The sequence below is a fragment of the Morone saxatilis genome, unplaced genomic scaffold (assembly GCF_004916995.1).
Source record: "Morone saxatilis isolate NCDOM2014 unplaced genomic scaffold, NCSU_SB_2.0 Contig9, whole genome shotgun sequence".
NCBI lineage: Eukaryota > Metazoa > Chordata > Actinopteri > Moronidae > Morone > Morone saxatilis.
The window spans coordinates 20,908,796-20,933,674 of NW_023340268.1; the positions used below are offsets into that span (position 1 = coordinate 20,908,796).

Below are 24,879 nucleotides of genomic sequence, written 5' to 3' on the forward strand. Positions count from 1 at the left end.
AGCAGGCAGCTGTTTTAAGCAAAAACTTTTGATAAACTATTTCACTACTTGCCCAGCTACAAATGGCACTAGGTTAGCTAGCTAACTAACTGGTGAACATAGTGGAGCAGCCAATGAGCTATTTCTTTCTCAGGAGTGGAGACCAAAACACTGCTAAAAGAGTGAGTATTGGACTTACATTCATCAGGTGGCCACAAACTTGACTGCAGATGAAAGATAATGTTTCTCTTTATAAATTTGTAGATTGTATGCTAACATGTTAATACGTGAAACATGGCCAAAAAATGAAGTAATGCAGCTTTAAAGGTCCAGTGTGTAACCTTTAGAAGGATCTACTGGCAGAAATATAATATAATATTCATAGGTATGTCATTAGTGTATAATCACCTGAAAATATGAATTATTGTGTTGTTGTTACCGTAGAATGAGCTGTTTTTATCTACAGAGGGAGCGGGTCTTCTACAGAGCAAACACTGGCTCTAGTTTTTCAAGTTCCTCCTACACACTTGGAAGGGCAGGGTGAGGCGAGGGGTATTCACTTGGTTGCAATCTGCAACTTCACCACTAGATGCCATTAACTCCTACACACTGGTCCTTTAAAGAGCAATTAAACACAAAAAAGTTTTTTGAGCTTTAACACATTCATACATTGAGGAGTACAATTCTATCAATAGAGCAGATAAATGCTGTTCTTTAGGAATTAAACACCTCCCCTGGTTTGAAAATATAAATTCATAATCCATTTAGAGATGCCACTATCCGTCATATCAAACTTAATTACCAGTTTCTGATTCCACACACCTCGTACAATCTCACAACCAACTTGCGCCACTCCTCCTGACACCCCCACTGTGGTTGATCTTTAGTGTGTGGGAGGCTGACAGGCAAATAACTCTTTAAAGCATGTAGCTGTAATTACAAACTGACACATTATGATGACAAAATTGTCCCATTGTGAGAACACACACTTTCTAGTTGTAATGAGAAAATGTTCCCGTCTTTTTTTTCCTTATTTCTTTACACTGTCCAGAGAAAAGCTGATTTAACCAACATTAGACATTGTGCGGTGTTCCTGTGGGTCTCTTTGATATAAATCATCATGGGTTAAATGAAAGGTAAATATGGATGAGTTAACCACTGTTTATTCCGTGTACACCTTCTGCCATTTTGAGACCTCAAGAAGCAAAGTTGTCTTGCAGAGATTTTAAGACTTTTCTGTCATTATGCTAATTGCATCTGCACTTGAATTTATCACCTCATTTTACATAATTAGCTGAATAAACATAGCATATGCCAACATGGTGATATAACATTGCTTCTGTCAGTCTCATCTGAAGAGTAGCCAAACATGGGTAAATGCTGTTCAGGGGGCTTGTTTGTTGCAGCAGTGCCTATACACCTGAGGCTCAGAATGTAAATATGCGTCACACAGAACGAGAGGATCTGAGCAAACAAAGCACTTTTCATCCGCATCCATCCGCAGTTTATTGAGCCAAACAGGAACAGATTGAGCAGCGTCTTACCTCGCTGGCCTTTCATGATTTCCAACCAGTCGAGACGGCTGACAAGCCTGCGCCCGGGCGCCAAACACTGCCACGTTACCATGGAAACTGTTTAGGAAGACCTTGCAGCCTCTTTTGAAAGATGGAGTGGGCGTCGAGCGCTCAGTGTTTGTGGCTCGACAGCTCTGTCAATGCTTTACTGTTTGCTGCTTAGCTGCAGTAGACCCTTTCTCCCTTTGTGACTGAAGCAAACAAGCATACCATAGTTTTTCCTGGATGACAGCGGACATCTATCACTCAGCTTTCAGCTCCTGTCAGAGAACATAACACAATGTTCTCTGTGAAATAGCTCATAGTTATTTTGGTGACTGACCAAAAATCAGCTGTATATGAAAAAAGTTTGAAGTTTTAATTAATACATAGAAGTAGCTAAAAAGGATTTCGGAGACACTTGGGTCAGTGAAATAGATGTCATCCTGTGTCACCTGAGTGTGTTCACAGATGAGATGACAATACAGGACAAGCCTGTGGGGATGGTGAGCATTTGCTTCACTTGTTCTCTCCTCCTCCTGCTCAGCTCCATTTTCAAGAAATCCTCAGCATCCTGCGGGCTAAACTTAGGTTCTGTCTGCTATTGTCTCCTTCTGTCTTTACACCAGAGGAAAAGGACACTTTTTCTTTGATGACTGATGGCTCTTGGACCAAGGTGCCTCTCCAATGGGAGATTATTTTTATACCATATTTCAGGCAAACACACCAAATTCAAGATTCTAAAATAATACCCTACTTGCAAAATGTTCTGACTTTTTGCCAACTTAAAGGGACCATGTGGGGTTTTTGACCACTAAAGGTGCTGTAGAGGAGTAAGTGTTTATTTGTATCTCATGTTACCAGCTGTCGTATGAGGATACCAATGCAAGCATGGGGATGACATGATCCTTAGAAGAACATTCTTGGAAAATGTGTTCTTTATTTTGTCGTGTCCAAGTGTAAACCCACCATGACATCACCCACTTGTTTGTGGACAACTGTTTTGAAGCATTGAATTTGGCATCATGGCTGTCACCATCTTGTTTTTTGGAGCCAGAAGTGATCACAATATTTGGACAATGGAGAGTGTGGAGCTGTCGGGTGACGTACTGCGAGTTGTTCTGCATTTGCTTTTGGCTCTGTTCTCAAGCAGGAAAAAATGGCGGCCTCCCTGGTCACAAATGTTGTTGTATTACAGACAAATAGTACACTAAAATGTGTTTTCTGTAAAGATTTGAGGCGAGAAACTGGCAACGCAGTAATATAATCTTGAATCATGTTTGAATAGTTAGTTCAAATATAGATGCCACAAAATTATACACACTGGTCCTTTAAATAGTGAAACTGATATCATCACAGGAAAATACGGTTATAGAGACAGCAAAAAGTGATATTTAATAAAATGTATACAATACACTCACATCTAGAATAGAATAAGAAGCTTTAGAAACTATAGATCATTTCCAAATATTAAAAGAAAGGCTAAGAGTGAGTATTTTTTGTATTTTGTCAAATGATGAACAAACGATCAGGAATATGTGAGTATATATTCACATAAAGTTAGATGTCAGACTGCCAAAGCAGACAGGAGAGGATGGAGGCGAAGACAGTCCGTTAATTCATGATGAGGTCTTTGGGACCAAAATGTTGCACTTATAATGATGGGAACGCTGTGGATCATTTTTCTATCATATTATTCTGAGCTGCAGTGAAGGAATAAGAGTGTAACAGCATCATAGCTGTCAAAAACTATTCAAATGCAGCTGTAATGGTGATTATGTATTTATTGTAGTAAGCTATCCCTCCTTTTTTTTAAAGCTCTGTTTTAAAAGCAGAGTGGAGCTGGAAAGACTGGAACTGCAAAATGATTCTACTCACATCAGTGAGCTGATTGGCAGGCTGTTTTGATCCTCTGTAGTTAAACTGCATAGGTTACCATGGCGATCTAGTTAAAAGTGAACCAGTCTAATTGAGCCCAAAGATATCTGGCTAAACCCACTACTCTCATGTTGTACAGGCTTCAGGTCTCAACTGCAACTGTGCAAACATGTTATAAATACACATCATTTATGGCTTACTGACAATAGAGCAGCTGCATAGAAAACATTGCAAAGACAGCTCCTAAATAAAACCAACTCATTAAAATCCCCAATAATATTCAATAATCAGTGTTTCTTCTAGTTCCTACAGTGTGCTGTTTGAATGCTGTATGTGCAGAGTTTGATACTAGAAGTATGTTTTCACATTCCTCTAAAAGTGAAGTTTCTCTGTGCTCATTAAACATCTGATTGTAAGGGGTGTGATTTGTGACATCACAAATAGTTTGGATGTCAAGCCTTGTCCAGCATGCAGGATTTTAATGTGTACATTTCTTTTGCAGAAAAAAATAAATAACTGGACACACATTATTCTTCCAAGCAGACTATTTGTATATATACGTATGTCTTGATACATATCTGTAGGGGATGTTTTCTTCTGATTGACACTAGACTTGCTGGGATTAGTTCTTAAAATGAACATGATGCTGTCACATTGTTGAGCAGTTTGATATTTGATTCACACAAAAACATGCTGTGGAGCATGTACCTCCAAAGTACAAATGCCACTTCAATCCACACCGTGTTGCACGGACAGCGCGGCCACATAATTAGCGAGGTCCACAGACTACTAATGAAGCGTTGCGTTCATACTGGCTGTCCATCAAAACAAATAATACACTGAATGAACAACTGAGTGCTCAGTTTAACCCCTTATTTTTCAGGTTTTTGTATATCTAAGTTGTGCTTTTGTAATCGTTTTGTCATGTTCAAATGTGTTTTGCACAGGTGGCCTTTCACATACAGCCATACAAAGGACGGACGGACCAGAGCATGCATGACAACATCAAATACATTATTGACAAGTAAGTTGTTTTTCTATTCGTCCTCACTCCTCTGTGCTGGATTTGTTTCCTTTGCTAGACCAAAGGGTCGAGCTCCGCTCTCCATATCAATGGCTGCTGACGTTAGAAGTCTAGCGATCTGTGGAATGTGAAGTCTGATAAGGGAAGATGAGGAAGCTGGTTGTTAAATATAGATGTCTCCCCTGTGATCCTGCTGTAATGAATCAGCAGGTAGCTTGTTCTCTGACTTCAGTCTGAATGTGTGTCAAAGGGCACCCGACTCTTTGTCTACCTCATAAAATGTAATAATATTCAGCCATAACTCAAGCAACATATAAAATATGTCAGCTTTAATAGGGAGACTCTGGGAAAGTCTGTGAGGCTAATCAGACTATGTTTCATCTAATAAGATATTCAGTGGTAGTCTGATAAAAAATAAAAAATAAACCCCATGATCTCACACTGTGCCTAGGAACAAGAATAAAGAGTTTCAGTGATGCCATGTTTCTAATGATACAAGACTGGAGTAAAATCAAAGCCCAGGCTAGAGTGCCTTGAGCTGAATCGGATTTCTGGACTTTATATTGCTGCCAATGTTTTCAGAAACCCACTGTGCTGACCATCTGTATAAAATGAAACAAACATTGGAGAGACAGAAAAAGAAGATGTCGATTTGAGTAAAGCATAAATATTTTCTGAATGTCTGACACTAACTCAACCTGTGAAATCTGAGCTACAGTAAAGGTGCTATGTGTGGCAGTTACAATCAAACAAACAAGACTGACTACAAGATGTGTAGCCTAAGCTTCTAGTCTGGCTCACGCACTGTCTCAGGGTTATACTAATGTAGGTGGCAATTCAACTTTACGTTGAGGCTTTCTGTCACTAGCTTGTAGCTTGCTAGCTTAACTTGTTGTCCTGCAGCCTTTTTATGCAGTTAATACCTCCTTTTAGCAAGACTTCCACAGACCTTAAAGTTGCAATAATCAATATTTTTATATTAACAATGATGTGAATGACTATGCTCATAGTGGCAAACCCACAATTATCACCTGACTCTTCACGGAGGTACTCCACGTGACGCAATATTTTATCATCTTTAAGCTCATTGTTTTGATTTTATTGCCCACAAATGTACTGTTATGGTTCAGTCCCACCATGCTCATTAACCTTGTCAAACAGGCAGCTCTTTTAAGAAAACCCCCTGTACATTATCTGCATAGCACCAAAAAATATAGACAAAGTTCATCTAGCAAATAAAAAGCCAGGTATTTTGTCCAGGAGTATAGAAGACCAAAGCAGAGCTAGAAAGATGTCACCAGAGACACATTTCATATATGTATATTCAACACAACCTGACAGTGTTGCATATTGTCCATCTATTCCTGAATTGATAAGCATGTTTCTACTTCTATCTGAAAATAGGGAAGTATATCCTGAGATGTGATAAACTAGCTAATTATTTGTTTTTAGATATCTATGCTAAGGTGTACACATGGCTCAGGGAAAGAAAATTTCTGTTTCCTGCTTTTCCTATTATTTGGTCTCTCGCCTAATAGCATGAAAGCTCCTATGTGTAGGATTTAGAACATTTCAGATTCAATTTTGAATGAATGAATGAACCCCCAGTACTAAATATAGTACCTTTAAAAATGCTTTTTGATGCTGTAACAGCTTGAAATTCTCAGCTTTATTCCATCTCTTCTACTTTTCTCAGGTATGGAAAGCATGGCGCCTTCTACAGATTCAGATCCAGCACAGGACGAGTCCTGCCTCTGTTTTACGTCTATGACTCCTACCTAACGCCACCAGAGTCTTGGGCAGAGCTTCTGACAACTAAAGGCTCCCACAGCATCAGAGGCACACCTTATGACGGCGTCTTTGTCGCCCTCATTGTTGAGGAGCGCCACAAACATGACATCCAAGCCAGCGGCTTTGATGGCATGTACACTTACTTTGCCTCTAATGGCTTCTCCTTTGGCTCATCCCACCAGAACTGGAAAGCCATCAAGACCTTCTGCGATGCAAACAATTTGCTCTTTATTCCCAGCGTCGGTCCAGGGTATGTGGACACAGCGGTTCGCCCATGGAACAACCACAACACCAGGAACCGAGTTAATGGACGCTACTACGAGACATCCTTGCAAGCAGCTTTGTCTGTCAGACCAGAAATCGTTACCATTACTTCCTTTAACCAATGGCACGAAGGCACGCAGATAGAGAAGGCAGTACCCAAGAAAACTGTGACGCGTTTGTACCTAGACTACCAACCTAACCAGCCGGAGCACTACTTAGAGCTTACACGCCAGTGGGCTGAGAACTTTAACAAGGAGAAGGACAAGTGGCTGATGTGAAAATTCCCTGGAAGATGCCCTGAGCATGACCAGAAATGACATTCAGTCAGCTCTATTAAAAGACAATTGAGTTGTTCTAAACGGATACCAGTATTGAAAATTCCTCTGATACTGCATAAAATGCAGTTTTGGGTACAAGTATGTGTATCTGTGCACTGATCCGATACTACGTAATTTATTAGCCCCAAACGGTTCCCTGTTACTTCCAGCAGTGTCCGTTCGTCGTATTTTTCCCAGGATAGCAAAGTCATGACCCTCCCTACTCTCATTCTGACTCTGACAAAGGGTTTGACCTGAGCCAAGTCATACAACAATGATAGCACTTATACAGACTTCTAGTATGATACTACTACTAGTATATGCTTGTTAAAAATCTTAATGCACATGTTTTTGCTTGATACTCGGTATCTGCTGATACACAAAGTTCAGGTATCAGAATCGGGAAGGACAAAATGGTATCGGAACATCTCAAAAAGACAATGTTTGTTTGTCCACCTACCTGTTTTCCTTCAAGCATTCTGCTGATATTTTCCCTAAATGTTAACTCTACCCTTACTGTTTTTAATCACTAACATTTTTTGTACAGGTAAATAACGTCACTGATATGTTGAAGCTACAAGGTCACAATGATGGACAGCTAATCATCATTCCCTGATAACAAGTCTGTTCAGTATCTGTTTGCGACATCAAGAAAGCGCAGCTCTGTGCAGTAACTCTGCTCTGTATGGTTTTTTTTCTTATTTTCTTATGATGAAAGACTGTTCTTTGCTGTAATTCTTTGAAGACAAAGTAAAATGTGTGTCTGTTTACTGTTGGTGAATCGGTGGTGTCACTGCACAAGAAAACTAACTTCCCAAGAAAGCTTAGATATGATCAAAGAAGACTAGGGTGGTAGGAATGTGATACTTCAGTCAGTGCCTTCAGACAGAGTCTCGTTTCAAAGCTGCATTTGTTTATAGATGGTGAAACGTCAGTCAGACAATCAGTGTGTGAATACAGAATATGAAGGATGAGTCAGAGGCAGAAGCTGCTGAGAGCTGCTCCAGCTGGTCTAAATAATGGGTGCGTTGAAATTTCAAATCGCAGTGGGTTAGGTTCTGTTTTTGTATCTGGTTCATTTTAGTCCACACTGTGCAATTGTAAGCCATTCAGGACTTAAAAACAAAAGTAACACACACTCTCAAGTACTTTATTGAACAGAGTTTTGATAGTTAACCGAAGACTTCGGAAGCAGAGAAAAAGCATCCCTCTAGCTCAAATGATCACTCTGGTTCATTACAACTTGGCTCGTGTTTTTTCAGTTTTGGCCATCATTGCTATTGGTTATGGTAACATTCATCTCAAGCTGAGATCTTGGAACACAGTGACATCCAGGGACTGTGACTCAGTTAGGGGCATGTCCAATGTGCTTCCTGTAACTGAACTGAGACAAAGGGGTAAGACCACTGGTACTCAACGTAAGGCCTAATAGGGTGTCTGGTGGCCGGCCAACTATTTCCTAATTCACAATGAAAATAAACTGACATATGGAACTTTTTTGTTTGTTCATACCAATTAGTAAATGTTCAGTAACATCCCTTAGGTCGCCTCTTGGCAAAGATGAGTGTGGAAAGCAAACGTCAAATGGTTGGCAATGAAAACAGAAAATTCAATGAAAAATAGATAAATTTGCCTTTACTTTGTCACCTCAAACCAATCCTTAACCACTGTGTTTAATCTGCCATGCTCTATGCAAGGTTGCTAATGTCCTGCGACATCACAAGTCTTTCCCACCTGGTAGCACCACAAGAAAAGATTAAGACTTTGAAGGCCTCATTATTATTCATTATAATAGGACAAATATCATATATATTTATATATATTATATGTTACTGTATATTGGTAGGCACAGGAAATTGATTTAGAGCAAGGTTAAGCCTCCATTCCTCTATAAGATATAATACATTTGTAGTGTTAAAAATGACTATACTGGTGTCTGTAATTTAGTAATGGTGGTTCATATGAAGTATAAACACCTGCCTGAATCAACTTCTATTCAGATTGCTTTGTCCACTAATAAAAACCTTGTGTTTTAGGGTTGATTCCAACAGTTGATTTGGATTATGTTCCCAGTCCTGCATTAGCAAGAAATAAAAGGACAGAGATCTTTGGGCATTTAATGCAAATGGTTCAATGAATTGAACTAAGAGAGAAGGCTAGGTTCATATAAGCTGCCCCAAGCACGCTTAGTGGTAACACCCCACTAACACCTAGACATTTCAAGCAGTTCCAATCAGAATGTATTAAATTCATAAATCTCTGGAGCAGCTTTCAATCTGCAGACCTGACTTTAGGTAGACAACGAGGGGCGACACACTCCTGTGTAATTTACCAGTGAAGCATGAGTAAGTGCCTCCATGCCAGGCAGTTGGAAGTGGAACACACATCAGACGTAGTGAACCAGTGTCCATGTAGCCTGGCTTCAGCCCTCATGTGAATGAGAAATCACTGGAGCAAAGCTGATCCCTCAGGACACTTTAATGCCACGCTTTGATGGCTTTGCCCACATAAAGCCTGTGCCAATGAAAATGACATGTCAGAACCTGGCTGCTGGCAGGCACACTTACAAATGTCAGGCCCTGGAGCTTCTACTCATTGCTAAACTACAGTCTGGGATTTGAAAAGCAAATATAAAGTGTTTCTCTCAGAATGTTTCCTTGGAAAAGCCCCTTTACAAAATTTAGACCCTTGCAAGAGATTAAAATACCTCCCTGAAACCCACGACAATAAAATACCAAGACCATCACTACAAGTACTACCGATGCTAAATGTTTGTGCCTCAACTACAGCGAATACTCCCACTGTCCCCAGTCCTGGTACCAATGTGGCTCTAGGGATGGCACTGTCGGTCTCTTTGTCAACCCTTTTGGACTAGACTGAAATATCTCAGCAAATATTTAATGGATTTTGGTGCCCAAAGTATGAATCATTTAGTGATCCCTTATCTAGATTTTTCATTCAGCGCCATCATCAGATCAAAATTTTGCCTAGTACTTGAAAAACTAATGGCATTCTCATCATCCTCAGCTGTAGTTTGTGTTAACATGCCAATTGGCAAATATTAGCATAGTAACTCACCTCTTTAAGTTATATTAAAGGTCCAGTGTGTAACAATTAGGAGGATCTATTGACAGAAATAAACTATTCAAAATACTCAAAATACTAGGTATGTTTTTATTTCTGTATAATCACATGGCAAGTCACCTTCCATGGAGTCGGCCATGTTGAACCACCATGTTTCTACAGTAGCCCAGAACAGACAAACCAAGGGCCGTTTGCATTTTATGTCCATTTCACGGCCACTGTAGTTTCTTTCTCACGCTTGAAAAGGAAGGGTGAGGCAACTGAGGTGCGACTACACCACTAGATGCTACTAAATCTTACAGACTGGACCTTTAAGGCTTAAAGTTATGCATAATTAAGGGCATGGCCGCTTTGAGTGACAGGTGGGTGCCATCACTGGTGGCTGGTTTCATCCACGGCCCATGTCTATGCCCATTTGTGTTGACAGAGTTACCACACTTCACAATGGCTCTGCAGAACCCTATAGGTGACGTCACGGAGACTGCATAAACAAAAGAATCTTGCCTCATTATGGGTAATGGAATGAATGGATCAACTACAATCTAAGCTATGCTATCTTATGACAAAAAGCACAATTTTCAAGTTGTACTGTTAGATACTTGCCCAAAGTATGTCCATACTAGATTTAAGACTTTAGACCAATCAGAGGAAATATGGCATTTTTCCCTATCATACTAAGTACAGGCAAGTCTTTGGGCACAAATGAGTAAAGGATGTTTAAGGCGTGATTATCTCTGTCATTGATTACACTACAGAGTAAGATATCTTACTATTACTTATTAATATTGACCTACTCTGTTAAAGTTTATGTGGATGTTGACGGTTCCTAGAGGATGCCATTTTTGATGCCCCCCTCTCCTTTCCTCTTGTTCCACCTTCAGGGGCAGAACGTTACTATGGACACAAAAAACATCAAATGTCAGATTATTGTTGAGAACATTCAACCCTTTCATTTGGTGCTGCCATAAACCATAAACTTGACTCAAGATTACCCTTGCTGACACTTATTGAGAACGTCCATGCATACAGTATGCTTGTTTAGCTTCTTTATTAAACCATCATTCCTGAGTGACCATCCCATAATTTACAACAATAGAAAACTAACACAATATAAGGTCATCAGACAAGTAGGCTACTTTATGTGGCTATGTTCTTCCTGTATAGTAAAAATGAGAACCAAGGTTCTACTGAAATAAGATATATGAGGTATTACATATTTAGACTCTAAATATGCTAGCAATGTTCTTATTAAATCTGGCAACTGTGTTCACATGAGAAAAAGGAAAAGTATAACACAAGCTTTTTATATTGTACCATATGTTTCAGGCAAGAAGACATCAGGTAAGGACTCTACAACACCAATTAAACATCTGCTCCATGTACTTAATCAGGTGGATACATAGCCATATATTCCAACCTCTGTGTGTGTATACACTTGCACAAAGCCCTAGATATCAATTTCATTTAAAACATATAAAAATGATCAACGTATTTAATGTATTGTATCAATATATTTGTCAGAACAGATTTGTTCATTTATTATGAAATCCTGCACTCATAAAACCCCAGCAGAGAGAATTCAGTGCATCACAGAGATCTACTTAATACAGAGGGGGCGATAGTGATGTCGCAGCTGAAAGCTAGTTAAAATATGTCATTGCAAAATAAAAGAGTGTAAAGCAAAAAAAACATAAAGTTGTTTCCGCCCGGTTTCGAACCCGGGGACCTTTCAGCGCATGTTGAGGCGAACCGTGATACCAACACTAGCACTACGGAAACTGAACACAAGGAGGAATACCGACGTTGACTCATTATGTTTGCAACACGGCAATGTTGCGTAAATTGTGAAAGGTTTTTTAATTCCTGCTCAAGTAAAAATGAATAGTTGAAAACCACTTTAAATTGACAAACATCGGACCAAGTCTAGCTCAGAAACCACTCCCAGGACTACTTTAACATGAAGACGGTGTAAGAAGAGATGGTGTAAGAAGTATTCAAATTCTTTATTTTCTACTATATTTCACAGCAGACATTTTGGAATGTAAGTTAGTAGAAAAAGCACAGGTGTTACTAACAACATTAATGAATATTTTTCTTCTGAAGTTATGTTTTAACTGTTTATTTTTTATCATGAAATAGAAATAGGAGTATCTAAAGTTGTATACTTCAGTGCTTGAGTATATGTGCTTTATTACTGTCCACTTGAAATAAAACCTCTGTCTCCGCCGGGGTTCGAAACACTGGCGCTGTTTCGCCCTTTTGGGTAAAAGAAAGGAGGCCCCGTTTTTACTTTTGAGAGCTCTCTTTCATTTTCTCTTATTATGTGTGTGCACTGTAGTGTTTCATTGTGTTTTTTGTTTTGTTTTGTTGTTTTTGGAAAGGCATGCATTTCACATTCATCATTTTACATATCAGTATCACTGCAAGTAGATTCATACAGAGTTGTGCACACTTTAAACACTTCCAAGAGTTTTCTTTTATTGTATATATATATAATAAACAACACTAGCTTTAATTATTTAAAAATCAACGTGTGAAGCTTTTACCTTCAATACAACCATTATATTCACATAATATTATTTCTGCTTTTTAGCTATTTCCTCTTGACAGCCTTTTTACTTGCTGCCAGAAGTATTTGATTGTGTCTGTGTTTTATAGCTCTGCCATGTCCAGCACTTCCAGTCGGAGAGCCAGCAGCCTCTATCCCAGGCTATGATCAGTGGAACTGACCCCAATAACACTAAATCTGGATGCAGACTGAGCTGGAGGCATTGGGGCTCACATCCAGTGACCCTGGCCATAGACAGCTTCAGCTCATAGACTCTAAGCTGCCGTCACCAAGGTACTTTCAGCTTCATCCATTTTTCATCTGTAATACTGTTTTATATTGTGAACACCTGCTGTAGCAAAATATTCTTTTTGAGGGGCCTCTGGTCAATATATTTCACAGCACATGGCAGTATGCTGTAAACTTCAGAGTTCGTAGTGCTAAGCACTACAATCTATCCTGAGTGTTTCAACTAGAGAAGCAGCACCATCTGCAGGCTGTGATGAGTTGTAAAGAACTAAGGATTGCATTTAATAATGAAACTGTTAAAAGGATTTCAACAATGACTGTAGGAGACCACAGGCATGATGTTGCAGAAGTTTTTAAATGCCAATAATGTATTCTGTATTTCCCCAGTATTTGTTTCATGGCAGGGTGGAAATGTCATACAAAAAGTCACCGACATGGTGATGTCATAGAACACAATTTTCAAATCACAAAAGATCTAATTAAAAAAAAAGATGTGTGGTGTTTTTAATGCTACAATCTTACCAACCAGAGGGTCGGAAACACCTGTACCTGTGGGCTTCAAATGCACACACGCAGCCCTACGCTCTACACTTTATTATTGAGGTCTTAGTGCGTGGTGATGGTGTACTGGGGTACATTATCGTGTTTTAATATTTTAAGGACCCCATTTACATTTTCTAACATATTCTAACTAATAATATGAGACATTTTCAGTGTTTATGCAATAAATGACTTCTCATTCGTTCATATTCCCTTTTTTACATTTTGTTTTTCAAAATAAGAATATGAGCCTGCAGAGCCTAACACTCAAGAGCCCCATCTGCTGGACTTCACAAGCCCCTGGGAAACACTGCAAATCCTCCAGCCTGTCTGTGATGAACCCTTGCATGCTGGGTGAAAGGAAGGACAGACCCTCCTGTCTTCATTGTTGCACCCAGTACAGGTTTATACACAGACACTATGCTCATCAAACAACACCGGCAAGAGTCACGAGCTACCCAACACTCAGATTAGCTTGACCTTTAATTAAATAACAGAGATTATTGTGAAAGGGCCATTCAACATAATGAGTATGTTTGGTAAAGTTTGATGCTAATATTTTTGTACTTTTACACAAGTAAAATTCAGAATGTGGGACTTTTACACTGGAATTGCTACTTTTAATTAAGTAGAAGATGTGAGTACTTCTTTGTCCACCTTAAAAATAACATAACTTTGATCATATTATATGATTATAAGAATTTAAAGCTTGAAAGAAGTGGTAAAAGTTGGCAAACTTTTCATGAAAAAGTAGGTTTTAAATATATCAGCTGCTCTATTGCTAAAGAATAAATGAACAAACATTAGAGTATAAAGAACCAAAACCTGCGAGTAAGAAAACGGCTGTTTACAGTAAAGCTAATAACAGCTCTCATATAACCATCACTATAATGATAGTGTGGCATCAGGCCGGTGATCATCTTATTACTACACACTGTTGACAGAGGTGTTAAACACAAGCCTAGCCTAAGTAGAACATGAAACCACAAGTTTCAGTCTGTTGTTGGCTAGGTTCAGTTTTGGATGTGCAGATGTTATCAAAAGCTTGTCTCCAACCATGATCTGTGGTTTACACTAGTGAGTGGGCGTGTTGAGATACTTGAGAATATGCAGGTTGGGAGTGTAGAACAGAAATCAGACTTGTGTCGAGGTGCCTATGTTTAGATGGTATCTGAATGATGGCGCAGACAGATATGATTGAATGCTGGTAAACATACTGTACAAGTATTACAAGTCGAGACCAGTTACTAGTTTAATGAGCCCAGACATGCACATACACGGCCCTGACCGTTACATACATTTCTACTCTATGCATCATATATTATTAATCCTTAAAGGAATTTAAGAGATTTAAAGGTCCAGTGTGTAACATTTAGGAGTCAAGCTTCAACTTGTTTTTCAGCTTGTTGTTTTCAATTAGCAATTTGAATTGATGAAGTTGGTACCATCCAGTTTGTAAGCAGGACAGGTCGTCAGGGTTTTCCATGTGAGCTGCAGAGCTCCTTATCTTACGGCTGTCTGAAGGCCTTCTCACATTTGGGCACCCGGAAACCAAACCAAACACTGGCTCTAGATAGGGCCTTTTCAGTTTCATGGCCACCGCAGTTTCTCCTACATGATTGCAATGGGAGGGTGAGGCAAGGGGGTTGTAATCTGCAACTACACCACTAGATGCCACTAAATCCAACACACATACACACAGTTTAAAACATCTAAAACATGTACATTAACAATTTTTACACTTTGCACTTGAATCCTGTTTTCTTTTCCTTTTATATTTGAATAATCAGATCCTAATATCCTAATATTTTAGGACATTTACCCAAGAGTTAGATAAGAATAACACTCTTATATCTGTTTGTTCAATATGAAGCTGGAACCAGGAGATAATTAGCGTAGCATAAGCTGGCAACCAGCAGAGTCTGTAAGAAGTCACTGCTTCCAGCCAAGAAATACTCCAGGGGGCAAACTTTCTCCACCCCTCCAGTTTCTGACGCAGGCAATAACGATGATGAAGTCAGTGTGATGAACACGATCATCACTGTGACATCATCTGACTTATTTTCTCAGACTTAACAAACGGCCACTTTGCACCACACAATTACGCAATTACAGGATAATGGTAAATGCTAAAATGTGATGTAACAGTAACACAAGCAGACACCAGTCATTTTAGTCCGTTTATTGCACACTATGCCAGTGAGTCTTAGACGTGAACAAACATGTCTGCAATATGACGCTTTCCTGAGGGTCTGCTGGGTAAAAAATAAAGTTACTATAACACACTTCTATCTGCGTTGTAGACATATTTCACTATATACTGGACACAATAAATGTCCTCCTTTTTAAACTTGTCATCAATTATGATGGATTTACTGTTGACCCTTAGCCAGGTCACAAACAATACACATTTTAGTCCATGGCAGTTCAGAAGTCAGATTTATGGAAGAATATTAGGACCAGGCATAATGGAAGAGGAAGGTTTATTTTTATTTTGCATTTTGAAAATAAAATCATTTTTTTTGCATGATCTCATACTAATTATCACACTGTGTTTATGAACATGAAGAGGAATAATTTCTTTGTTAATAAAACCGATCCTGAAGAGTAATTTCACCAATTCATTGAAGGCATTTTGTAGAGGCAGCCATATGCGCTAATGGTAGTAGTTTGATTTATTCTCAAAAGTTTGGCTTTTATTTTGAAATATCAAGTTCATTCTCGACATTTAGACTTTATCCTCGAAATGCAGAAAAAGGCGAACAATCCTCCACTTCTGATTTATGGTTTCTTATGCCTGTCACTAATACTGAGAGTTTTACTTTATTCTCAAAATGCTGAATAAAAAAAAAATCTTTTCCCTTTCATTTCATTTTTTTCCCCCTTATGGGAAAACAGGACCTAGTACTCGTACAGATTGGTTCCCTGCCAGTGTGGATTCCCTCAGAGATGAGTATAAACCAGGCAGAATATGTGACTAATTCATCTGCACAGGCAATTCTCAAACTGTATTTTCCAGTTTGTACAGCAAGAAAAGTCTAGCATTCTGTGGCTTTATATGAAGGCTCGGTGAGACAGCGGCCTTCTGAAGCAATGACAGAGGGCTTATTGATCCATTTGGCCCATCATCCAGATAGTCTTCACACAGGAATTTTTAAGCTTTTACGCGTCTTAAAAAAGGTGGCAACATTAAACATCAGCACGCCCAACACACAGACTGATCTACTCACTAGTCCGCCTTTACAGCCTCGTTGTGTTTGTACTCGCGCTCTTGCAAACTGTTCTAAATCAAATTTGACAACTTGTAGATTTGAATTACAAGATTTAATTACTAATAAGTGGTGGTGGTGACGATGAAGTCATGCCACTGTGGTGCAGTTTGTTTATAGCCTATTGTTAGCTTTTAACTTAAAGCCAATCGCTTTTACGCTTCAAAAATCATAAAAGTGGTGTTCATTTGTGAGGATTATCTTGCATCATACACCTTTGTTCACCACAGAGCTTATTTTCTGCAATACTCCAAAACCCAATGGAAAAATCCCATTGGCTTTTTGTTGAAGGAACCAGAGTGCTAACTTCTGCATTGGCCTACAAAAATACATCATCCCTGCAGCACTTCTGCTTTTTATTATTTATTTGTTATCCCTATACTTTAGTTTATTACCAAATACTTGCAAAACTGTTCCAATTAGCCTCAGCTAAAAAAAGTTATTTTAAAGCACTGCCGTGTCTAAGTACAGCATTACAGAACTGCTAGCTGGCTTTAGACTCTTAGTCTTGTTGTTCAGATTTTGATATGAACTTTTGGGTGAATCTGAGCAGAGCGGAGGAATAATACATCTTTAATACATCAATTCTTCTGTAGCATTAAAATCATGTCATCTCATTTAATTTATGCAGTGACTGCTTATAACTAACACAGTTTTATTAACATTACTGTTGAATATAAGCTGAAAATTAGTCCTCTTCTAAGGATAAGAAGCCCAATTTTTTTTGCTTCAAAAGTAGAAATGAAACCAATCAGTCGTGCCGCTCCAGACTAATCAGAAATGGGCTAAATCGCACAATCAAGGTGCCTCTTGTATTTTGCTTCAGCTGTTTTTTTCCCACCTGTAAACAAATTAAAAATGTATGAGGGCAGCCTGGGGGCTATGGGAGCAGGTAATGAGCTTGTTACTTCATTTGCGAGCTCACTGTATTGTAATTAACAGCTTGATGATGAGTTTGCTATTCCATGAAATATGAAGACATTTTGACATATTTTGTGCTAATATCAGTATCTGAAATCTTCATTCCAGATGGTTTGTCTGAGTGCTTTAACATTTGTCAGTCACTTCATCTTTTCAAAAGGATGATTTCACACTTGTTTTAAGACAGTCATCCTATGCATACATGCATATGACTGAATATTAAGTATTCTTACTTAAACATGCTATGAACTGCCCATGCTCTTGCTCCTCCAGTCCACCCCACTCCCCAACCACCCTTTCCTTAATGTGCATCATTTTATGTCAAGAACAGAAAAAAAACACGCCGAACCCACTCTGAATTGTGTAGAAAGCTTTTACTCAGAGGCAGCAGTTGTGTTTTTTTGGCCGCGTTCAGACTGCAGGCCAAAGTGACCCGAATCCTATTTCTTCATGACAGAATGAACAGTCCAAATCTCATCTGATATTTTCGATTCTGATGTGGGCCACTTTCATATGTGGGTCAAATCAGAGTCAGGTCTGATTCTTGCAAAGTGACCTCAGTGTGAACATATCACAATTCATGTGACTTTTATGTAAGATTGAATTTTGTCATGCGGATCACATCAGGATCATGACCTGTTCACCTGATACGGGCCACTTTTTAAAAAAATAAAGTGAATAGTCAAACAAAAAAATATCAGATCAGAGCAATAAATCAGAATTGAGTGCTAAGGCTTGCAGTGTAAACATAGCTTTTGACTGATTAATCAATTAATTCTTTAGCAGATTATTGGTATTCATGATCATTTTAGTTGCAGCCATAATACTAAAACACTATTAAAACATAATTAACAGAGCATATTTGGACATTAAGTTTTATTTGAATTGGAATTTTAGCGTTAGAGCGGTCCCCGGCCTCCCCTATTTGTCCATCTGAGATCACACTGCTGTTTGTCCTGAGACTTACGCTTGTTTAAAATGCAACATAAACTATTTATTAGCTGTTTTAAAGGCCTAATAAACATGCAGCCCACATGCTGCTGTGGAAAAGATTACACTCTCATGTTTGGTATAGGCTTCAATAAATCAATTACTATCGAGTCTTAATGAGCAGCCAGCGCTGTTTGTAACCTGGAAACGGCACAAAATGCTTCCATGTATTTAAAGTCTTTATCTTTTGCCATTTTCACACACGGGCTCTATGTTATTTGATGTCTGTGACAAAGTTCCCCTCAGGAACAATTCCATTTATTTTATCTCATCTTAATCAATTATTCAGCACCTTCTCATAACATCCTACCATAAACAATATGGTGGTATAAAATACTCGCAATGGATTCCATTAAAAAGATGGGGAGATTTTCCTGTTTTCTGCAGTATAAAAAAAGAATAAAATTAAGATTTATACTGTGATTTTATTGCCTGTCAAATATGTGACCTTTGTCAAATGTTATATTTTTCTTGCTCTATATGTAGTCATCATTTGACAAACAAGGCTCTTTGGCAGCAACAGGTTCTCTCATTAAAGGAAAGCCACATTTTTATTTATTACTTAAGTGTTTAATGTCGCCATAAAACGTGGCCTACATAAACAGAGTTAAAATATGCTTACGAGTCAACTGCAACAATAAATCAAAGCACAGACAAACAGCTGCTGTAAAGTCCCAGCACTGATAGAAATCCTTGCAGAAGAGACTCACCAGCAGAGCACAACAAACAGGAGATCAACACAAACAGCTCAGTGACAAAAGTACTCCGTTTATTATAATAATCAATGGTTGCCACATTACAAAGTTATCAAAGGGAGGAATGGAGGGCGGGACCCAGCCTGTAAAACAACATTACTACATACAAATAAAAAGAAACACGGGTGATAAAAAATATAGCTCATCTTAAAGGACGCTTGTTTCTTCTGGGTGACTCTTCACATTCTCCTCAGTCTACAGAAGGCCTTGTCTCTTCAAATCCTCATAGGTCTTCTTGTTGACCACGTTTCCACTCGAGTCCTCATACTCTTCCTGAAAAACACACAAGTAATGGAGTGAGGCACGGACATTATACGGGTGTAAGAAAAATATTGTATCGATTCTTATGTTTGAAGCACCAACCGCTAGACTGTAAAGGGCTATGTGATAAATACAAATGTATAATGCATTGCTCTGCTTGCATAAAAAAAATTAACTTTCAAAACGGTGGTGTGAGTGGTGCTAAAAAAAAAACCAAATTGCAATATATGACCTTGTTTACAGTACTACAATATATTGAACCGTAACCGCTGTATTGTGACAGATTCCAGTCAACACACAGCCCTAGTACATTATAACTAAGAAGCATTATTCCATCCATGTGGACTCACCTCTGTGTCTGGCTGCCACCGCTCTAATGCCTTCTGGGACTTCAGCTTTGCCCACACTGGAATAAACAAACAAAACACTTTTATTGAAACCAGCTAAAATTCTTCAAAATCCAGATGTGCACAACAAGCTCAAAACAAAGACTCTTACAGGAGACAGCGTCCTCAATCTGTGTGACGTTGGCGAAGTGAGCGGTGTTGGGGATTCCAAGACAGCGCATACCGTGAGCGTGCCTCCATTCCTACAAAACACAGACAAAACACTCTTCAGCTGCAGAAGCACACTTAATGCCTTAAGCAGTGTACTGTGTCGATGTTTTTGGGTTTTTTTTTCACTTTGATAAGATGACAGTGGAAACTCTGTTAGAATACCAGAGGATGTTTACTGAATGCAATAACAACCTCTCTGTAATAGTAAGTCCTTAAATAAAACAACAGCATACCGCAAAGTGCCTCTGGAAGGCTTTGGGTCCCCTGTAAGTGTAGTTTCCACAGATCTCACAGTTGTAGTTGATGTTCAGCCCGTGCAGCTTATAGAGCCAGTATGGAATTGGCTGGAGGGAATAAACAGCAGTCAGCAAACGCACAACCCAGTTCATACAAGTAAATAAAAAAATGTGCAGCACATACAAACAGAACAGTGGAAGTGTCAGTGTCAGACTTAAGGCAAATCCAACTCAGAAAATGTCAGTACAGAAAGATAAAACAGGGTTTCAAATATATAATAGTGCAATATTCAATCACTGGACCAAGTATCTGTCAGAAGGATTAAAATGCCAAAATCAAACCAGCAGACTCAGACACATCATGACTTTTCCATATAAAACTGGATCCTACACTTCCCATAATGCAACTAATAGCATCATTTTAGAAACGTTCTGCACTTGATTAAAAAAACATTTTATTGTCCCATGCCATTTTCATTATTTCTGTGCCAGTTAATTCATATCAAAATCATCACTAAAGACACTAATTTCTATTATTATTTAACTGTTGAATGAACACTGCTTGGTGGTCTTCATCATTTCAGCATTTTTTAAACATTAGCTAACTAGTTAACAACTGATATAGATTAGGAAGGGTCAATTGGATTTTGTTGACTTAACTTCCTCCACTCGCACCAACACCAGTCCGATGGCTTCATGCTTCTTAAGAGTGGTTGTGAATTTTGTTACATTGTACAGGACTACTGATAATCATAACGAGTGTTTCCTCACCTTGCCGTCCCAGCCCAGTGGCAGGTTCTTGGGGTTGTAGATAATCTCGTTGTCTTCGTCTTCGCTCTCGCTCTCACTGAGCTGCTCCTCCTCCTCTTCCTCGCGCTCCTCTCCGGTCCGGGCCTGTTTCCTCTGGACGTTCTCGTGAGTCAGCTGCCTCTGCTCCTGTAACCGCAGACGAGATCAACAGCCGTCATTAAAACCGTCACATCTGACCGCTCTAAGCTAGGCTGCACTATTCTCAAAGTGTTGGCTCTGACCCTTCAATTTATGAATTTAACAGCAGAGTTAACCTCATGATAGACTGACTCACCCCGAGGACCTCCACATATTCATAGACTTGAGCCTCCAGGAAGGCAATTTCCTTGTTACGCTCGGTGTCTCTGCAGAAGTGATGGATGGAAATTGTTATGAATTATGTAATGAACACTATCATAAGACACTGTCAGTGTTGGACAGAATTTTTTTTACAGCCACTTACTTTTTAGGGCCTTTGGCTTTGGGATTCTTGGCAAACAGTGAAGGGTCCAGTGATTCCAGGGATTTGCCTTTAGTGCTGAAGAGTCTCTGCGCTCTCTCCTCCAGAGTCCTGTCCCACATACAGACACAGTCAGTTTGTTCTGTGTGACATATTCTCTACCTGCTCTAAACGTGTGTAACAGCTCTGATATTAGTATGTATCAATAAATGTTAATATTTACTACCATCCCATGCCCTTGCTTGCAGTCTGAATGAATACTGTACACATACTGAGGCAGTCTAATAACATGTGTTTTAACATTAGCCTCTAGACCAGCATTCCCCAAACTTAGTAGTGATGGGAATTCTTGCTCTTTTTAGTGATCCAGGTCATTTGGCTCAGCCCAGCACTAAGAGCGGAGCCATACAATTATTCAATGTAATTACATACATCATACCTTATAATTTCCAGAATACCATAATTTCACATTATGCTTGGTATAATGACCTTAAATAAAGTCAAAACATCAATCACTATTAAACATGTGTCCTACAGTTTTTTTAAATTAAACTATGTTTTGTATGTTGGCAACTGGCACAACATACAAGTCTCACCATACTTGGTTCTTAATCTTGTTACCAAAGTGAGACGTTTCTGGATTGTATTTAACAAACAGGCCGGACCGCTGCTGGCCAATTCTGATGTTATCTGACGAGAAACTACCGGTATGCTCTCTCTTAACTACATTTTATATTACGTTTTCAAACATATCAAAGCGGAGGAAATAGGCAAACATTGTACACGCTGTTAGATCTGCCATCAACAGCTCACAGTTGCTGGTTGTCACAGTAACCAAATGTGTTTTTGATTGATTGATTGATTGATTGATTTTTGATTATCAACGTGCATAGCGGTTGGAAATAATACATGTCAGAGCAAAACATTAAAATGATTTAAAGAAAGAAATATTGATACATCTCAGCCCTCAACACAGTCTGAAGCTGGCCAAACGAGCTCAGAGGAGACTGAACAGCTAATGGCAAAGTAAGCTCAAGGGACAGCTTGAGACAGAACATCGCGCTCTTTAGCCTGCAACAATACTGAATACTTAGCAAGTAAACCAGAAATAGAATCAACATATGCTGTCCAGTGTTTTTAATCAGTAAAACCCTAAAGCATATTTATCTTTTAATAAATTAGCATAATGAACAAAAAAAATCATTAATTGCTCTAGAGAGTGCTGTAAACTCTGTGTGATAGCCATCAGAACATACTGCCTGAGGAGCAGAGACTTCTTGGGGGACAGGGACTACTGCCTGAGAACTAAAACTAGACTTCCAGCCACAGAAAACTAAGAATAGAGTAAAGTAAGTACCTCCAAAAGGTTCCCAGGTTCCTGGAAAGGTTCCTGGTGTTAAATAGCCCTTTCCCCACTTCTCATACCCTGAGGGTTTGGTACTAGGTTCTTCAGACATTTCAAATTCATTTTATAATGTTATTTTTTATACACGCAAACATGCTTACCCTCCACACTTCAGTCCCAATGCCATGAGGGCAGACTTCAATCTGTCCAGACCCAAAGAAGCCAACTCCTGTGGAGAGGAATGAGAAAAAACACATCAGAAGAAGTATGAAGGAGCAACCTTAGTATTAATATTGAATGACAAATCTTCAAGTATGAGCACTTAATGTTTTACCTCCCAGGAAGAGAAAGCAGAAAGGTCCAGATGAGCTCCGGCATGTGTCAAAGCACTACTTGTCTCTTTCTACAATTAAAAAAGTAAACAGGTCAGATGAGATACAGTACAACCAATAACACCAACCATCATCACATATAAAGAAGCTGTCAGAAGAACTTACAGGCCAGCCTGGAAATGTCCCCATCTCCCATTTTTTCTCAAAGTCTAACAGCACTTTGCCGTAGAGCTCGTTCTGGTCCAGCAGAGGTTTGACCCGGTCTGTGTAGTCCTGCAGGTACTCCAGCAGCATCTCTAAATACCTGCACAGACAGCCACCGCATCGCGTGTTAGTCCGACAGCAGAGGACATGCACACTGACACATTTCTAGGTATTATTTATACATTACTGAAGACAAGAATGAGCATGAAGGATCTACTTTTTGTATTCAGCGTTCTTCCTGTCCTTGGGGATGTCAAACAGCTGGTCGAATGTAGACAGGTAAGAGATATACTCCAGTTTCTGTGGGGGGAGAGGGTGGGCTATGGTTAAAAACACACTGATTCAGTTTGGAGGTGCAGCATGAGTTATGCAGACTTTAAAGGATCATCACCTCAGCTCCCTTCAGGTTGATGTACTTCAGGTAGCAGTCGTGGAGGTCGAGGTAGCGGCCGTATGCTTCCTCATCAGTGAACTCCACCAGGTCTGTGGAACACACACAGATTTCACTCAGTCGTCCATTGTTCGTAGTGATGAATCTACAGAGAATTATCACCCGAATCTGCAGCTCCTCTCAGCTTTATAGTGAGTTTCAGCTCTTTGTTTATCTGTTCAGCCCACAACTTTGCTGTTTTGGTTCACTCCCACCACTCTGTCATTTTTAGCCAAGCAAGCAGGCAGCTGTTTTCAGAGAAAAAGCTTTAAAACCCCACTGTACACTGCCTGCTCAGCACCAAACAGCAGACTGACACAGTTTAGAGACTAGCTGGTGGATATAGTGGAGCATTTAGCAGCTAAAGAGACATATATTTTAGGAGTTGGTGGAGACCAAAAATACCTGAGAGAGTGAATATCGAACTTAGATTAAGCAGGTGGACACAACAGACTCCAAATGAATGATCATGTTGCTCTGTAACTGCTGGATGTGTAAATAAGCAACTGTTTGCTAACAAGATCACCATGTCTATTTAAAAGATGATATATTAATGTTGTGTTCACAACTTGTTTCTGCTGCTCCCAGTGAACAGTGATATGAGGTTTAAAGTCAATATTATATTAATAATATTAATAGCAAAACATTAGGGCTGTAGCGATACACTAAACTCACGATGCGGCATCACGATATGAAGAAAGATTTTAAAGGGACAGTGTGATTTTGTGCATTTGTGGGGAGTGGTTTCATTGACTTGGATTGAATTAATGGAACTGAAAACTGAATTTTGCATTCATTAAACATATATGCTCTGACTGGAGGGTCTTTAAGCTTGCAATGCTCTGGGGGACAAACATGAATCAAAGATGTGGGTGAGAAATGTGTCTTCATTTATTGACATGTGCAACTGTAGCTTAAAGCCTTTGAAAGTAATAAAGTGCCGAGTTCAGATGAACATGCAGGTTTTTTTTCGTACTTATGTTACCTGTAAGGTTTTTTTTTTCTGCTTTTGTTGCATTTGTTATTGTTGAATTAATTTTATGTTAGCCTTATGTTATTTTCTATTTTTTTTTTTTGTGTTTATGTTGCTATTATTATATACA

General features: G+C 39.1%; 2 protein-coding genes across 2 annotated transcripts in view; one reads left to right on the plus strand and one right to left on the minus strand.

The window, feature by feature from the left end:
* Positions 1–7,543, plus strand: part of si:ch211-30b16.2 (glycoprotein endo-alpha-1,2-mannosidase-like protein) — an 11,339-nt gene extending 3,796 nt beyond the window's left edge. The window contains exons 3-4 of the mRNA XM_035681462.1: positions 4,358–4,434; positions 6,131–7,543. Of these exons, the coding sequence (XP_035537355.1) occupies positions 4,358–4,434; positions 6,131–6,767 (714 nt within the window). The 3' untranslated portion in view covers positions 6,768–7,543. The remainder of the gene's footprint in view (positions 1–4,357; positions 4,435–6,130) is intronic.
* An 11,612-nt stretch (positions 7,544–19,155) lies between these two features.
* Positions 19,156–24,879, minus strand: part of sf3a3 (splicing factor 3a, subunit 3) — an 8,463-nt gene continuing 2,739 nt past the window's right edge. Inside the window, exons 6-17 of the mRNA XM_035680800.1 lie at positions 23,738–23,829; positions 23,564–23,646; positions 23,308–23,446; positions 23,145–23,213; positions 22,972–23,039; positions 21,469–21,576; positions 21,301–21,370; positions 20,988–21,152; positions 20,214–20,324; positions 19,922–20,012; positions 19,774–19,829; positions 19,156–19,435 (exon numbers count right to left, since the gene is read on the minus strand). Coding sequence (XP_035536693.1) covers positions 19,358–19,435; positions 19,774–19,829; positions 19,922–20,012; positions 20,214–20,324; positions 20,988–21,152; positions 21,301–21,370; positions 21,469–21,576; positions 22,972–23,039; positions 23,145–23,213; positions 23,308–23,446; positions 23,564–23,646; positions 23,738–23,829 — 1,130 coding nt within the window. The 3' untranslated portion in view covers positions 19,156–19,357. The remainder of the gene's footprint in view (positions 19,436–19,773; positions 19,830–19,921; positions 20,013–20,213; positions 20,325–20,987; positions 21,153–21,300; positions 21,371–21,468; positions 21,577–22,971; positions 23,040–23,144; positions 23,214–23,307; positions 23,447–23,563; positions 23,647–23,737; positions 23,830–24,879) is intronic.